Below are 17,109 nucleotides of genomic sequence, written 5' to 3' on the forward strand. Positions count from 1 at the left end.
AGTAACTCTTGACCTTTCAAGGCTGCCCATGAAAATCTATGCAGTTACTGAACTTGAACTTAAGGAGAATGGCCCTGGCCAGCTTGCTCCTCTCTACTGATGCAACCTTGAGCAAATCACTGCACCTGCCTTCCACCCTGCAGAGTGGTACTGTGTAGCAAATGACCACATGCATGTGGAGGTGCTGTGTAAATCCTCTTAGATGTCACTATTTATTCTGATACACCTGTATAAAAATGAGAAACAAGGCAGGCAATATAATGTGTCCTCCTCTCATCCTTCCAAAGACAGTCTTGCTTTCCCTCTTTTAAAGGGCAGCAGAGTTCTCAGCCTAGGACAAATCCTGCTTCTACCCACCCTCTGCCCTTTTGCACCTCCCAGCTTCAGGGCAGAGGTCCAAGTGGTGAGAGAAGGATGCTCCCAAAGAGCAACTTGAGGGCCAGTACCATTCAGAGTACTTATGTCACTAACACCCCAATCAGCCTGAAGGAGGGAGCATATCTGAGGGTTTACCAAAGAGAAGCAGGGAGAAGGGTACAGGTGGAAAGGGGGCATTCTGTTTCCCCCACTCTTCCCCAGCACCAGCTCTAGAGTTTGGTGCCACCAAACCCAGGCACCACCCTGTAAAAACTATCCCTCAATAGTTATTTAAACTTCCAGACTCTGTTTCTCACTGGTAAAGTAGGGGTAAACATATCTGCCTCAGAGGGGTATTGTGAGGGTTAAACTAGATAATATATGGAAAGCACTTAGCACAGTACCCAGCATACAGCAATTGCTGAAGAAATTATAATTTATACTTAATAATTAAAGTCCCCCCCCCCACACTCCCACCAGGCCACCCTGCAGAAGCTGAAGGCAGAGGAGTATGTTCAACAGAAGAGGGAACTCCTGGCCCTTTACCGGGACCAAGGCAGGGAGTCCCCCAGCACCAGGCCCTCCACGCCTTCCCCAGAGGGCTCTCAGAGCAGTGCTGAGGGGAGGTAAGACTCACACACCAACAAAGGAGGTATCCACTGGCAAAGAAGGGGAGAGAAGAAACCTAAAAGGTTGAGAAGGGACACTACAGCCTTAGGGAACTGGCACAGATAGAGGAACACAGGCTACAAGCTGGAATAGAATAGGTTAGTACCAGCCATGTGAAGGAATGCATGGAACAGCCTGTAGGATTAACCAGCCTAGGGTGACCCTAGGATAGGCACAAGGTAAAGGAAGCAGAAACATGACACATGAACTCCCTTCAAGGAGCAGGCTCCAGAATAAGCAGGTGGATATTGATATGCAGAATATCAGAGCTGCAGGGTTGCTACATATCCAATCTCCAGAGTGAAAGAGGTTCATCCAGGATAACACAGCTGTTTAGCACCATGCTTATGGAGAAAAGAACCCATCACTGAGAAATAACCTGAGTTACCCCCCAGCTCTGAGTCCGCTCCATCCACCTGTTTGATACAAGGTCCTGGACCAGGTTCTGTGGATAAAATGACTTAGAGGCAGTGCAAGCTCTTTTAGAGCTTACAGTGTAGCTGGTGAAATGAGAAAAGCAATCAGCCATGTAAGGGGAATAGGAGATAAGCTTGGAGGAGGAGCCATTTCTGAATAGAGTAATCCAGAGAGACATCTAGGCATGAATTTGACCCCTAAGTATCTGAGTCTGACCAGTGGTTATTAATCGTAGGACTCCTGAGTTCACCATCATCATCCCCCACCTTGTGGTGACTGAAGATACAGATGAAGATGCTCCCTCTGTACCGGATGATACCTCAGACTCTGGCTATGGCACTTTGATGCCAAGCTCCCCCAAAGGGTCCCACTCCCGGCTGAACCGTATGCGCCCCAGGGCTCTTAAGCGGGACCCTCGCCTTACCTTCTCCACCCTGGATCTTCGAGATGTTCCTTTGCGCCCCCAGCCTCCTGACCCCCAAGCGCCCCAACGCCGTAGTGCCCCTGAACTGCCAGAAGGGATTCGAAGAGGGGGCAGTCTTCCCAGGGGAGACCCACCTACCTGGTCAGAGGAGGAAGAGGGGACCTCAGCGGGGAGGAATGTGGTGGTAGAAACCCTGCACCGGGCGCAACTTCGGGGGCAGCTCCCTTCCTCCCCATCCCACACTGACTCTGCTGAGGAAAGCCCCTGGGAGTCCTCAGAAGATGAGGGGCCTCTCTTCCTAGGCCCCAGCTATAGCCCCCGCTCCCGCCCACTGGGGGCTGAGGACATGCTTAGAGAGATCCGGGAGGAGTTGGCCAGTCAAAGGATTGAGGGAGCCCCAGATCCTGGGGACAGCAGACCTCGGAAACTGACTAGGGCCCAGTTGCAGAGGATGCGTGGGCATCACATCATAAAACTGGACACCCCTCTGTCTACTTCGTAAGTGCGGAAGGGAAGCTGGCATGGGAGGGAAGAGGTGTATTATGGAACTGGGGGTGGGGTGGCGGTATAGGAGGGCAGTGCAGAGCAGGGACCAAGGCTGGGAAGGGCCCCCATGCCTGACCCTCACTGCCATTGATCTTAACACCTACCTTCTTCCCTTTCAGAGAGGTATGAGGAATGTTGAGGCCCTTTCACCTTTCTCTCAGAGGAACTGTCTCCCCAAGCGTGCTGGTCACCACCCCCAACCTGGACTCTACCTCAAGGACCACACTTCCCACTAAGAAGCTTGACCTAGGCACCTGCCTCCTGCTTTTTGGACAATGGGGGTCAAGAACTGTAAATTTATGTATCATAGACACCCAGGAGCCCCACATAAAAGTTGTGCACAAAATGACTGCTTGGTCTGTGCTAGATGAGGGTGAGAAGAAAGAGGACCTGGGGAGGAAAGTCACAATGAGCCTAGCTTTCTCCTCTATAAGCTAGCATGATGGCGGTGGACTACTGGCCCTAGTCAGAGCTGCTCCCCATTGCACTGCTCTGATTTGCCGTCTCTGCCCCAACCTCTTAACAGTGAATGACTACTCCTCCAGACTCAGAGGTTTAATTCCCAGTTTTAGTGTATTTACAAAAGTCCACAGCTCCAGGTGAAGTTCCGTTGTTCTGTGCTTGCCCCTGCCATGGGACAATTCAGCTTACTCTGCTTACCAGGACAGGGGCAAATGCCGAGTTTCCATTAGTGTAACATAACTGATAAAAAGATTGCTTATCTATGGTGAAAAAGGGCCCGGGACCAACCAGGGGCCCCTGAGCAGTCTTGCTGGATCCTCTACAACCAAAACAGGCATGAGGCATGGAGCACCTATCCCAGCAAGCACTCCTTGGGTTGTAGAAACTCTCAGCCAAGCCACGAGCAGACCCGCGCCACTCCTGGTGCTGCACACAGTGGGCAGTGCTCAGACAGCTGAGAAAAGCTATATACACCGGGGGTAGCACCGGGTAAGTGGCTGCCGGCTCTCGCCTGCCCCTCCAAGGTCCTTCCTCTCCAGAAAAGGAGGTCCCGGGGGCATCTCTGCCGCAAGACCATCCCTGTAGGCTGCCAGAGTTGGAAGCAGCGGTCACCAGGGCAGTGTTCTTCCGGGAGGCGGGGGCGTGGCCTCATCGGAGAAGCCTGGGTGTGGTTGAGAAGGAGGCGGGGCCACGCAGCGCCTCTTCAATGTCCTCCAGGCAGCCGAGCAGGTCCATGTCGCGAAGCACTTGGCCCAGTAGGTCCAGTGTGGCCTTGTGTCGTGGTGTGCGCTGCCGCCAGGCAGCCAGCATGCTGTAGTGCGCCTCGCGCAGGCAGTGCCCGTTCTGCAGCTGCAGCCTCTCAATCTCGTGCTCACTCAGTCCCAGACGCCGCACCAACTCCTTCCAGCGCGATGGGGGCACTCCATCCACCACCGCATATAGGGTCGCCGGGTCCGCTGCAGAGGATAAAGACAATCAACCTTTATTGGCGGCCCCGCCTCGCACCCTCCAACCAATCCTGCTCCCTCCAAACTCACCATCAGGGCGCTGTATTTGGGCCGAGTTCTCCCATTTCTGAACTGGGGTGACGATGGGCGTGGAGGTGACAGGCAAGGTGAGGATGGGGTCAGTCCCTTGGTGGGTTGGGACCACCTCCCTTCCGGGTGACACAGTCCCGAAGTTGGACCATTCACTGGGAGTGAAGACGGAGCAGGAGGGTTGAGGGGAGCTAAGGAAGGGACTGAAGCCTGAGGCTGAGGCTTGGGACTTGGTAGTAATTCCATCAAGCTGCCCCTGAAAGACAGAAGGCATAGTATTCGTGAAATTGAAGGGAAAAGAACCCCAGCTTCTTTATTCTTGGGGAGGGGGAAGGATGGGGCTAGATGGAATTACTATTGAAACCCATGTGGTGAAAGGTATTTGGGTATTCCAACATTATAGGAATAATCAGGGAAGTTTGGGGAAGGTCCCTGGTTTCATCTTACCTCTTTTACAGGAGTTGATTTTCCACAAACTGAGAAAAAAGAAAGAAAGAAAGAAAAAAAGTGTCATAAATTTCACTTCTCCTTTTAGTCCTAGCAACTTGCACTGGGACTGGCCATAGGGACTTGTGGTGACATGCCTCAGGAACTATGTGGCCCTAGGGACTAGAGAACTGCTGATGCCACATAACCTCCCACCAGCCATCCAGGGCCACCTCCAGCTTGGGATCCTCAACAGCAACCTAAGGGGACACTTGTTCTCATATCCCTCCATCTTACCCACCTTATCTCCCACATCCCCACCAAACACTCTTTCCTCTCCCAAAGGCCACACTCACCAATGGAGTAGAGCTTGGGCTTCCAACGTGGATAACGGCACATTAAACCAATGAAAAGTAAGGAAAAAAGGCAAAGACCAAAGAGTATCACCAGGGGTAACAGCACTGTGGTACCTGAAGACAAAGCAGATCATGGTCAGTTAGAAGGGGAGGGGGAACAGCCAGGGATGCACGGGGTAGCGGGAGGTCAGGTGAACATGGACACACTATGGCTTCTTCTCACCTGAGTCCTGAGGGACCTGAACATTTTCAGATACGGGTGGGCACAACTTCATGCAGTCTGTTTTCTTACAGCTAAAAGAAGAGACAGCACTAGTGAAAAGAGACCTGACCATAAGAGGAACACAAAACACGCAGAGAGATTGTTGGAAATACTTTGCTTTACAAATATTTTTTGTTCTCTCTTAATACAATGCAATTTAACCTATTTTGAGAACTGATGCAGAAGAATGAAACAGTTAATCACAAAACTATTTAATTTTGGAATTTGAAGGGATCTTGAAAAGGCTATGCTGAAAAAAAGTTAACAGCAGTCAAGGTCACAAAACAGGGTATAGTTCAGTGGTAGAGCATTTGCACAGGCCCTGGGCTCCATCCCCATCATGGGGGGGTGGGGTAATAGTCAAGGGAGTCAAGGTCAGGATATAAACTCCAGCCCATTCATTGAGGATCACTGTGAAACAAGCAAGCCATTTCACCTCTAAGACTCAGTGTCCTCATCAGTACAATAGGGATAATTAGCCTGACATAGTAAGTACTTGATAAATGATAGTTATTAATGAGTTATTATTTATCACTGCTTTGGTGATGGGATTGTGGCACAAAGGGGTGCTATGGTTTAGATCGGGAATGTCCCCCCAAAGACCCATGTGTTGAAGGCTTGGCCCCCAGCCTGAGGCACTACTTGGAGGTGGTGGAACCTTTAGGAGGTGGGGCCTAGTGGAAGGAAGTTAGGTCACTGGGGAGTGCTCTTGGATGAGAATGGGACCCCAGCCCATTCACCTCCACACCTTCAGTCTCTCTCTCTTTCCCTGTTTTCCAGCCACCGTGAAGTAAGCAGCTTTGGTCTACCACTTATTCCAGCCATGATGTTCTGCCTTACCACAGGCCCAGAAAGAGTGGAGCCAATTGACTATGGCCTAAAACCTCTAAAACTTGAGCCAAAATTAAAATTTTCCCCCTTATAACTTGATTGTCTCAGGTAGTATGTCACAGGGATAGAATGCTGACTAACTCAGGAGGTCTAAAGGGCTTTTTCTCAAATAACATTGCTAGTAAGAGTGCCTGGCTTTGGGCATGTGGGTATCAAACATGCATATGAAAAATGTAAAAGTACATCTCACTAGGGGCAGCCAGAGTCCTCTATAGAAGCAGCACATCTTCACGTGTTGGGAGCTGTCACTGGTAAGTATGGAGTGATAACTACATTGGGGAAGTTGGAAGGAGCTTGGGAATATGAGTTCTCAGCAGAAATCTGACAGCAGGGAAAGGCACTTGGGCCCACCTCACAGGCTTATGGTGAACATCATGTGGGATGAGAGTAGGAGCTCTCAAGAAGGGATAAAGCTTGGTTAAAAAAAAAGAAAGAAAGAAAGAAAGAAAGAAAAAAGAAATAAATAGTTTGGTGTCAGACACTTTTGTAAGTGTGTGCATATGTGCGTGTGTATGTGTGTGTGTGTGTGTGTGTGTGTGTGTGTTACTGGGGATAGAACCAAGGGCCTCCCAAATGCTAGGCAAGTGCTCTATCACTGATCTATATACCTAGCTCCACATCCTTCTTTAAAGGTAAGAAAAATAAGGCTCAGAGATGTTAATAATTTCCCCAAGGTTATACAGCCTGCAAGTGGCTATGCTGGAATTTAAACCCAGGTCAGTTCAACTCCGAGAGTCCTCAAAATTTCTTCTTGGTAAGCAAGTGTGCAAGAATAGCCCCTGAGTCGGGCATGGTGCCACACACCAATAATCCCAGTGACTTGGGAGGCTGAAACAAAAGGATTGCAAGTTCAAGGTCAGCCTCAGCAAGTTTTGAGGTCAGCCTAGGCAACTTAGTGAGACTGCTTCAAAATAAAAAATAAAAAGGGCTGGGAATTAGCACAATAGTAAAGCACCCCTGGGTTCAATCCTCAGTACAGAAAAAAAAAAAAAGAAAAGAAAAGAAAGAAAAGAAAAGAACAGCCTCTGTGAATCCAGAAGGAGTGAGAAGGCCTGGTCAAGGGGACTTGGGGCAGAAATACCATATCACATCAAACCTACGATGCCCTCAATAATAAGAGGACCATTCTTGACATACCACACACACAACATACGTTCACAAATCTGCCTATTAAAATATGATACATCATCAGTTGTTGTAAGGTGCCATCCGATTTCAGAAATGTGAAAGTATTTGATGTCCTACAATCAATGAACAATAATAGACCCTGTTGCCCAAGTGTTTGAAAACCTGAGTAGGAAGGACTGCAAGTCCTTGGTATTGGGGATTGAACCCTGGGTGGCTTAACCACTGAGCCCCATCTCCAGCCCTTTTTTATATTTTATTTAGAAACAAGGTCTCATTGAGTTGCATAGGGCCTTGCTAAAAGTTGCTGAGGCTGGCTTTGAACTTGCGATCCTTCTGCCTCAGCCTCCGGAACCGCTGAGATTACAGGAATGTGTCACTGAGCCCGGCTCAAAGATTTCTTAAGATTTGAGGAACATGTTGCTGGGAATGGAGAAGGGTTATCTGGTGTCTTGATGAAGCTGGTCAGAAGGAGAATGAGCATTCTGGGTGTCTCCCTTGCTCTGCTAGAGGCTCTCAGTCACAAATACCCCACCTACCCCAGCCCCCAACACACCCACTCCAACACCTGCTGTTGGCAGATACTCACTCACTGCAGGGAACACACTCATGTTCTCTTAGAAAGAACCCTGCATGGCAGGTACACACAGTGTTCTGGCTCTCCTGGCCTGTGGGGAGAAGGCACAGCTAAAGGAGGTGCACCCTACACCCTGGGGACCACAGAACAGAGGAGGTATAGGGTGGGAATGAACAGAGAAGCACTGGTGATCCTCAGACCCATGACCACAAAAGTGGGAAGGAGCACACTCCTCATGGGGAAGGGGTGCAGGAAGGTGGCATCTCCTCCTGGGAGATGGGCTGACCCTAGGGCAAGGAGAAGGCTTGGAATCAGGCAGGCCACACTCACAGGGGATATTCACAGTGCCGTTGAGGCAGAGGCTGCAGTCCACGCATTGGAAACGTTTTTCACTAAAATACTGGCGGAACTGGTTCTTCCTGCAGCCACACACGGTATCCTGGTTCACTGTGCAAGAAGAAAGCTCCACCTGGAATAGTTCTGGTGAGGGAAGGAGATGGGGCTTGAGTCCTGCATCCCTTTTCCATATTAACTCCACTTCTCCTTACCCTGTATCCCATGACCCGCCTCCCCACCATGTGCATCTGTCTCTGTAACATTCACACCATGCACACAGGTCCACATGAGCACACTCATTCCTTCCCACACCCCCCAGCACCAATTCACATACTTCACAGGACACCCAAGTCCCCCCAAAAGTGTGGACCATGCACACTCTCATTACAGCCCTCGCCCTCTCCTGAGACGCACCTTTGCGACACATGGAGCAGCTGAGGCACTGTCTGAGGTGGTTCTCAGAAGCAGTGAAGGTGCCACTCTCACACTCCCTGCAGTCTGTGTCCAGTCCTGGGCCTGGACAGTCATCATACAAGTAGGTTCCTGAGAATGGGGTATCAGGGTTAGACTGAGCTCAGACTCACCGAAGGAGGCCCACACTAGGGAGACCAGCCTAGATCCCTTCCCTGAAGTCTCTAGGAGAAGAAAGGAGGGAGAAAATCCCAGGCCAAGAAAGGCAGTAAAGTTAGAGGACCTGGGGCAGGGACCCAGGTTCTGGAACATCTGGAACAAGCAAAGGAAGACTCAAGGCCCCACAGCTGAGGGGACTCACTATTAGCACTTTCTCCTACCTTTGTGGCACTTGGTACAGCAGATGGAATGATTTTGAGGGTGGTTGTATTTTCCCTGGGGACATAGACTATCCCTCTTCTCCCGGTCCCTAAAGGGAGGGACCAGTCCAATGACCCCGGAGGGATGTATCCCCACCAACAGAGCCAGGAGCACCTGGGGAAGAACCAGAGAGGGGACACCATCAGGAGAGGAAGGGGTGGGCAGGCTAGTGGCAGCAAATTTAAAACCTCTACAGCTCAAATCCCTCCTCATGGAACTGTTCCCTTCGACAGGTGGTACAGAGCAATCTCGTGCTTAATTGTTCTCTAACTGTCCTGTGTGCTAATTTTTGCTCCTTCAAAATCAAAGTTTGCAGGCCCCAGACCCAGACTTTATTTTACCCTGATTCAGAGTTCCCCAACACAGCCAACAGTGTGGGACACAGAGCAAACGTTCAAGGAATGTTTACTGTTGTCTTTGTTTGCAGTGTTGGGGTCCTCCCACCACGTGCCAAGCACACATTCTACTACTGAGCTAAGCCTCCAGCCCAGGGAATGTGTTTTGGATTGGGAACAGGCAGGTCACTTACATGATAGCCCTTTTTTTTCCAACAAGCCACCCTAAAGATTGAGGTGGTGTTTCTCCATCTGTGCCTGGCAGGGTTCTCAGTGTATTCACTTCATAAACATTTACAGAAGTGAACAATTAGGATCTGTAAACTTTCCTGGATTGTTATACCACTAAAAAGTATTTTGGATAAACCGAGCGTGGTGGGGGATGCCTGTAATCCCAGAAACGCAGGAGTCTGAGGCAAGAAGATCACAAATTCAAGCCTAGCCTGGGCAACTTAACAAGACCCTGTCTCAAACTAAAGCATTAAAAGAGGGATGAGGATGTAGCTTAGTGGTCGAGTGCCCCTGGGTTCAATCCTCAGTACCACAAAAATAAATAATAATAAAAATAAATAAAATAATAATAAAAAGTATTTTGGGAAAATCAGATGGGGACAGATGGAAGTGAGTGATGTTCCTGCAGGTACAATTCCTAGGGAGTGGGCAGAAGCAAAAGGAGGAAATTTTTTTTCAGCACAGGGCTTCATATATGCTAAGCAAGCACTTTACCACTGAGCTACACCCCGCAGCCAAGCATTTCTCCAAACATTTATATCAAACCTTACCTAGGACCCTGCCCTCATACTTCATGCTGCATGACCTTCCACAGCTAAATTTACACACATACCCTAAGTTGGTAAGGACAAATGGGGAGGGGAGTCAAAGCAAAACTTCAGGGGTAAGGGTTGGGGTAGGCGGGTGAGAAAGTTTAGGTGGGAGCAGGAGTGGGCAAAAGCATATGGGTCATAAGTAACTAGAGCTGGCCAGAGGCTGGAGATCAGGCTTAAATGACTGATCAGGAGCTGAGGGTATGTCCAGGATAAGCCCTTTGCACAGTCAGGTATCTGGAAGGCAGGTTTTATAGCTGCATAGCTTTGGGTCAGGCCCACAGCAGCTAAATTGCTTTCCTGGTTCTGGTTTCAGTATGGAGAAAGCAAAGCCAGGAGTCAGTATTTAGCAATAGACTGGTCTTTAATCTGTCCTGGCTTCATTTCTGGTTTTCCCTGAGCCTCAATTCTTCTTTTCCTCTTTACGTAATGATCAAGGATGTCCTCAAAGTATGTTAAACACTGGGGAAGCCTGGCATGATGCACATGCCTGTAATGCTTGTAATCCCAGCTACTCCAGAAGCTCAGGCAGCAGGAACACAAGTTTGAGATCAGCCTGGGCAATTTAGTGAGACCCTCAGTAAGTTAGCAAGATCCTGTCTCAAAATAATTTTTTTTTTAATTTTTTTCTTAGTTGTAGATGGACACAATATCTTTGTTTTATTTATTTATTTTTATGTGGTGCTGAGAATCAAACCCAGTGCCTCACAGGTGCTAGGCAAACGCTCTACCACTGAGCCATAACCCCAGCCCCTCAAAATAAAAATTTTAAAAGCCTGTATATGTAGCTCAGTGGTACTGCATCTCTAGGTTCAAACCCCAGTAGAAAAAAAAGAAAAGAAAAAAAAAAAAAAAAAAGCATCCACTGGGGAACAACAGACTAATTAGATCACAGAAACCCAGGAGAAGAGGACCTGGCAGCCCACAGCCACCCAGCCTTGACAGCTCCCTGCAGGCCCTACAATCCTAACAGCTACAGTTGCCAAGCAGGCAGGCAAGTTGCACCCTGTCTGCAGGGAGTCACTGCTGCTGGCAGCTGCGCAGGTCAGGAAGCCCAAACCTCAGACACAAACATGGAAAGCCACACACAGAAACAACAGCAACCCCTGTAGGTAGGGGTGCATCCACACACTCAGAGGGCAGGGGCTTCCAGGGCAACAGGAAGGGTTGGTTATGGGAAGAACTTCCCAACCCTGAAATTTGTGGCTCCTTTCCCCGAAGAAAAACATGGAGTACTTAAGGTCACTGACACTTTGAATCCCATCCAAGGGGCTTGGAGCAAAGCCAACAGGCAGAGGCAATCAGGAAGAGGCACTGAGGGGCTCCAGTCCCAGGACAGCCTTGGAGGGAGCTTTTCAGGGACCTCTGGCCAGTAAGGAATGAGCCTCCTAGAGGCAGGCAGGGAGTGAGGCTTTCTCAGACCACGCACACAGTCCCTATCCAGAACTTTGGGGGTTAAGTCAAATCCGGGAAGGGGAAATCTTTTCCCAGCAGCTCCACCCCAGTGACTCAGTCCAGAGGGAGGGGGATGGAGGGGAGAGGAGAGGGAACTAGCAGCTTCCCCAGCTCCCCAAGGGTTATGAGTCAGCAGAAGGAAGGGCCCAGCCAGCAAGTGGGATCCCATCTCATCCCTTCCTCCAGGGGGCTGGCCTCTCCCTCCCACTCTATTCAGAGCCCCTTTCCACCCCCTGCTCTCCTTAATAGATCCAGGCAATGGACCCCTGTCCCACTTGGCCCACAGATTTCAGGGAAATGCCTCCCTCCCGGTCCATCCCAAAGGGAAGTCTCCCTCAACCCCTGGCTTCTCTCCATCAGGTCAATAGCTACCTCTCCCAGAGGGCCACTCAGCTCCTTCCCGCCCTCAGTATCCTTCCTTTAAACTTGGCCTCACCCTTTTTCTTCTCCTAGTTCAACAAGTCAGGGACAGATAAATCCGTTCCCTGGACTCTTGCACCAGCCTCCTGACACTCCTTAGTTCCAGCAGGAAGCAAACCAAAGCTGCCCTCCCACTCTGGGTTCACCACATTCCCACAGCCTGCCTAATTCTGGCCAGTTGCATTGGGTTTGGGAACCTCCCTGAGGTCCCCAGATAATCCCTAGAAAATAGGGCCAGTTCTGAGGCTCCACAACTCCTTCCCAAGCCCACTGACTGCACAGGAAAAACTGCAGAACTCTGAACACTCATTTCCAGGAATGAGAGAGCAAGCAAGTAGGGATGTGAGGAGCCAGCTCTACTTCCCAAGTCTCTCACTGCTCACAGCATGCCCTAGGCCAGCCCTTTCTGACCCTGAGGTGCCAACGCCATCAGGCTTCCCATCAATGGGCACCATTTGCTGGTACCAGCTGGCCAAGTGAGCCCAATTCATAGGACTTGCCTTACGTGGCAAAACTGCAAAACCAGGAGGAGAGCTCTGAGGGCCCAACCCCAGCCTGAGTGCCTGTGCCTGGGGCAGAGAAAGGGCAGGAAACTGGGGGTTCCTGTGGAGAGACAGTTGAGGGGGTGGACCAGCACCTCTCCATCTCCCCACACAACTTCCGTCTGGGGAGACTTTAAAGTGTGACTTCCGGTGCTAGTGCCGGGGTTGCAGAGTGGAGCGAGAAGCAGAGATGGACCCTGTGGTCTAACCCTGACCCAACCATCACTCAGGGACCCACTTTGCTGTGTCATTCCCCCACATCAATGTGTTCATTAAATTTAAATGTGTTTGTTCGTTTAATGTCAAGATCTTAGAAGAGCTCATGATGATGTCTCCTGCAAGGGCCCTATTGAAATCCCACCTCCCACCCATAAAGTCCTTCATTGACGATGACACATGTTTTCCTTATGTTCATTAGATGCTCAGCCCCCAGCAACCCTGAATAACATGAAGTGACCATATCTACTTTGGGCTCTTATCACAAAATGGTTATTTCAAATGAATAGATATGATCTCCCCAAACAGACCACAAGTCCCATGAAATGAGAGATCAGAAAGTATCTTGGTCAGACCCTGTCTTCCCCTCCTAGGAATCCTCTCAGTACCATCAGGCCCACAGAACTGGAGGAACAGATTAACATGGATTGACAGATTGATCTGTCTTCCATTCCAGTTGAAACCAGTGATGACCTCAAGAGGGAAGTAGGGAGGTAGCACTCTCCACATTGAAGTACACTTATCTCCTGGGGAGAGTTTTCAAACTGTGTACCCCCAACACATATGCACACACAAGGACACACCTCTACTGAAGATTCTGAGACCCACTGATAAGTGAATAAAGCATGTACCAACAATAGGCAGAAATAACATTGGGAACTTCTGTTCCAACCTGTCAGACCCATACTTCCACGTGGCTAGTCCCCAACACTTGTCTCCAACACTTATCATGCCCCAAACTGAATTCATTCATCTCTCACCTAAGCAAGTGTCACACCACAAAATTCTTGGTGTCAATACCAACACATTTGCCATAGCCCTCTCTTCACAGCCCCTGTCCCTAACACTGCTGCTGTCTTGTCAGTTCATTTGCCAGTTCATTTGTCTGTGATTTCTCGTTTCTCTCCTGTCCCTTGGTTACCTCACACCTGGATTGTTGACGATCACAAATGTCTTCCCTTTCCTGCTCCAATCTTCAATATGCTGCTCAGGATGCCCTAAACTCCTGGCTCAAGTGATTCTTCTGCCTTAGCCTCCCAAGTAGCTGGGACTGCAGCCACCTTGTTAGGCTTCCCACATACTTTCTTATCTGTGTTCAAGTTTCAACTTGCACCACAAGTGTGAGAATCTTCTCCATTTCCAGGGCCTGGCTTTAAACGTCATTTCCATTCCTTTCCTGAATGCACACGTCAGGAACATCTCTGGCACTTTTATTCTGAACACAGTCTAGGCACAGAATGGGCCCCCTGAAGAATAGTTAATGAATTCCTCTACCTGGATCCATATTCAAGGTTCTTTTTTCACACACACCCACTCACTCCAATGTTTCCACTCTCGTTTTCTACTGTTCCTCACATGGCCATTCCAGCTAGTAAGTTCAGCTCCTGTCCCCACCACCTCCCAACACAAAATCCCATCTCTTCATTCCTCTACTTTCCTGCAAACCAATCTCTCAGTTTCTCTGCCTTCTTCCCTCTTAGCCACCAGATGGTGATTTAAATGTCAGCTCCACATCCACTTTTCTATGAGGTTTTCCTTCCCTCATCCCATCCAACCAATTCCTTGTTCCTTAATGTATTCAACAGTTAAGGGACAGTCTATGTGTCAGGCCCCATGTGGGTGCTGGGGATACTGAGATAGATAATCATGCTCTCAAGAACTCACAATGAGTTGAAGACAGTACACTGAAGGCCCCAGGATCTATGCAGAGGGTGCTCCAGTCCACAGCTTAGGAGAGACACCTGAATCAGCTGGGGAAACACCTGGGTTTCCTGGAGCTGAGATTCACCAAGCAAGAAAAGCAGCTGGAGCTGGGCACAGTAGCACATGCCTGTAATCCCAGCAGCTCAGGAGGCTCAGGCAGGAGGATCACAATTCAAAGCCAGCCTCAGCAACTTAGCAAGGCTCTGAGCAACTCAGCAAGACCCTGTCTCTAAACAAAATATAAAAAAGGGCTGGGGATGTGGCTCAGTGGTAAAGTGCTCCTGGGTTCAATTTCTGGTACCAAGAAAAAACACACAAAAAAACAAACAATAAGAAAAGAAAGGCAGCTGGATTCCAGTTCACCCCTCCCCTCAGTGCTCCTGACTACCCTTCAAAATACCTCAGTGGGTCCTCCAGAGTGTTCTGAAATCATTTTTTCCTGTAAGCTATCTTGGCCCCTAGACTGCAAACTCTTTGAGAGCAGCAAACTCCTGTTTGCTTTCCCACACTCTTCCCGTATCCATTGTTCCCTATTCCTGCCAACACCTCCCGCTCTCACATATACCATACACTCTGTGCTCTGTACCATGTGATCTGTACTGTTTATTGAACAATGATAACCTGAAAAGCCCATGAACAGCCCTATACAGACCCTGCCTGCCTCCAGTTGCCCCCTCAGCTCCAGGAAAGGCTTCTGTCCCTAGTGGTCACACCCCCTACTGGGGCTGCAGCAGCTAGATGCCAGGTACTCTCCCACTACCCCATGCTGGGGATTGAACTCACAAATGCTAGACAAGTGCTATGCTGCTAAGCTATACTCCCAGCCCAGACATTTACCCTTATTCAGACTACCTTTACTCTCTGTTTTCCAAACACAGGTAAAGCCTCTGAATAATTACTACTAATACTACTAATGACAATAATATAAAAGCTAAACATTTATTGAATGCTTTTTATCTGTTATACTTTATTCCCCTACTAGACCATAAACTTGAGAGTAGGAATTTCATTTACCACTGAAATCCCAGCACCTGATACAGTGTCTCACACAGAGTAGGCACTTAATAAACTGAATAAACACTTAACATGTATCCATCTATTTAATCTTAAAACAGCACTACAAAGTCATGACAATTACATCCATTTTAAAGATAAAGAACCTAAGGCATAAAGTAGTCACATAACCAGCTCAGGTTCACACAGCTGTGGCAAGAAGCCAGGTGATCTACCCCACAGAGAGAACAGAATTAAGCAGACAGGGCAGCTGGATGGTGGGGGGAGAGAAGCCAAGGGAAGGACAGTCTTGAGATGGGAAGACAGGGTGGGACTGAGGAAACAGGAAGGAGGAGAATGAGAAGAGAAGGAGATCACAACAGAGACAGGTAGGTGCCGCTTGGAGTCTAGAAATGTGGGACTAGATCAGAGAAGAGGTGAAGGGAGGGACGGAAAGGGGCTCAGGAGACTGACAGAAAGGGAAGGCATGGTGGGGAGAGAAAGGGTCTAAGACACTAGGAGAAGCCACAGAAGGTCAGGGAACCAGTAGAGTCTGCCCACAAAGGAGGGAAAGTCCACCCCAAGAGACAGGGGAGCCGGGGGCTCTAGATATCGGAGTAGGATAATTCCAGGACATTGGTGAAGATCAAGGATACATTAAAACAAGGCTGAGGCCATGAAATGAAAGGGACATTTTCCAGTGACGAAAACAATTTGCTACCAACTTCCCCAAACTGAACTGTGGAATAAGAAACCAAATGATTGTTGTTCAGGTCTATGGGGAGGGGGTTGGAAGACAGGCCCAGGGACACCGGACAGAATAAGGAAGTACTAGTTACCTAGGGAGAGTCCATCCAACAGAAGCCACCAGTCTGGAAGTTGAGGCTCAGGCAGAAAGGTAGAGAAGGCCCCCAGGTGGGAGGCCTGCAGGGCCTACTTTCCACTGGTTGCCTTGTCCCTACCCAGTTTCCCACTCTCAAATACCCACCACCACACAGATCCCAAACCCACCCTACCAATCCATCATCACTTCCCAGATTCAGTTTCCCCGTTTCACAAGTCATCTACCTCCTGCCCTCTTCTAACAGGTTGCTCAGCCAAATTCCACAGGCAGCCTTCCCACCCAACAGCCCAACACACTCCTGAGCCATCCTGCTGACCAGAGGGACTGAATTCTGAATCCTCTGGACTCTGAGAGGACCCACCTCCCTCTCCCATCCCTTCCCTCTCCCCTACCAAATCCACCCCACCCTTGGCCTTCCACCTGCCCCCAAATTCCCAGACACCCCCTGGTCCAATCAAACTTCCTCAGCTGTCAGAGCTTCCTTTTCTCTCTCCCTTTCAAACTTGTCCCTCACTGCCCCCACTGCCCCTGCCTCTGTGCAGCCCCTTCTAGAAAAGGATCAGTGGGAAACCTGAACTGTCAGCGGCTGAGGTTAGGCAGCCGACCTGAGGGTGGCACCAGGGACAGGCCAAGGTTGGAAAGTCTGGTCCCCTCCTGCCAGGAGGCGCCTGCCCACCAGCCCACTCTTCCCTTTGACCCTGGTCTTACCAGTGGCAGCAGCAGGCCAGGTACGACGGGGAGGCCCATGTCGGGCCGGCTGTGGACCTCTCACTCCCCCATTGCGGCTCGCGGCGGCGGCGCAGCAACAGCGGCAGCGGCTGCCGGAGTTGCACGGGTCTGCCAAGGAGGTCCCAAGAGCAGTCTGGGCCTTGGGGTGGGGGTGGGGTTTGAGCGTTAAGACTTGGGGGAGGAGATCACAACTCAGGGCAAGGGACCTCGAACCCTGGAGGCCAGAAATGGAGCCTGAATCTGAAGGATTCAAATTAAAGGAGAAAATTACAGCAGAGAGGAGAGAGGTGGGAGGGGAAGGGAGAGTGGCGCGGGTGGTGTTGCAACAGGG

General features: G+C 49.8%; 2 protein-coding genes across 6 annotated transcripts in view; one reads left to right on the forward strand and one right to left on the reverse strand.

The window, feature by feature from the left end:
* Positions 1-3,138, forward strand: part of PLEKHG6 (pleckstrin homology and RhoGEF domain containing G6) — a 16,697-nt gene extending 13,559 nt beyond the window's left edge. For 4 of the 5 annotated variants that reach the window (XM_079141066.1, XM_079141063.1, XM_079141064.1 and 1 more), the window contains 3 exons: positions 838-983; positions 1,679-2,365; positions 2,533-3,138. In XM_079141066.1, the coding sequence (XP_078997192.1) occupies positions 838-983; positions 1,679-2,365; positions 2,533-2,542 (843 nt within the window). In that variant the 3' untranslated portion in view covers positions 2,543-3,138. Of the gene's footprint in view, positions 1-837; positions 984-1,678 lie in introns of all 5 variants that reach the window. The other variant, XM_079141065.1, reaches the window with a different exon arrangement.
* On the reverse strand, positions 2,956-17,047 carry TNFRSF1A (TNF receptor superfamily member 1A). The gene is made up of 10 exons (XM_079141099.1): positions 16,758-17,047; positions 8,677-8,830; positions 8,300-8,428; positions 7,880-8,029; positions 7,562-7,640; positions 4,918-4,988; positions 4,695-4,808; positions 4,360-4,388; positions 3,913-4,168; positions 2,956-3,831 (listed from the first exon to the last, which is right to left on the reverse strand). Exons 1-10 carry the CDS (start codon positions 16,794-16,796, stop codon positions 3,524-3,526), a joined length of 1,329 nt encoding a protein of 442 aa, XP_078997225.1. The 5' UTR covers positions 16,797-17,047; the 3' UTR covers positions 2,956-3,523.
* Between the last annotated feature and the right edge of the window lie 62 nt (positions 17,048-17,109).

This window comes from Sciurus vulgaris (genome assembly GCF_902686455.1).
Source record: "Sciurus vulgaris genome assembly, chromosome: 5".
Lineage (NCBI taxonomy): Eukaryota > Metazoa > Chordata > Mammalia > Rodentia > Sciuridae > Sciurus > Sciurus vulgaris.

What these genes read in the sequence shown, in the direction of transcription:
- TNFRSF1A (XM_079141099.1), bottom strand. Translation starts at nt 16,796, where the DNA reads ATGGGCCTCCCCGTCGTACCTGGCCTGCTGCTGCCACTG. An exon ending in CTGTACCAAGTGCCACAAAG is followed by an intron (nt 8,429 to 8,676) that starts GTAGGAGAAAGT and finishes CCCCATTCTCAG; the next exon opens with GAACCTACTTGTATGATGAC. An exon ending in GAGTGTGTTCCCTGCAGTGA is followed by an intron (nt 4,989 to 7,561) that starts GTGAGTATCTGC and finishes CTCTTCTTTTAG; the next exon opens with CTGTAAGAAAACAGACTGCA.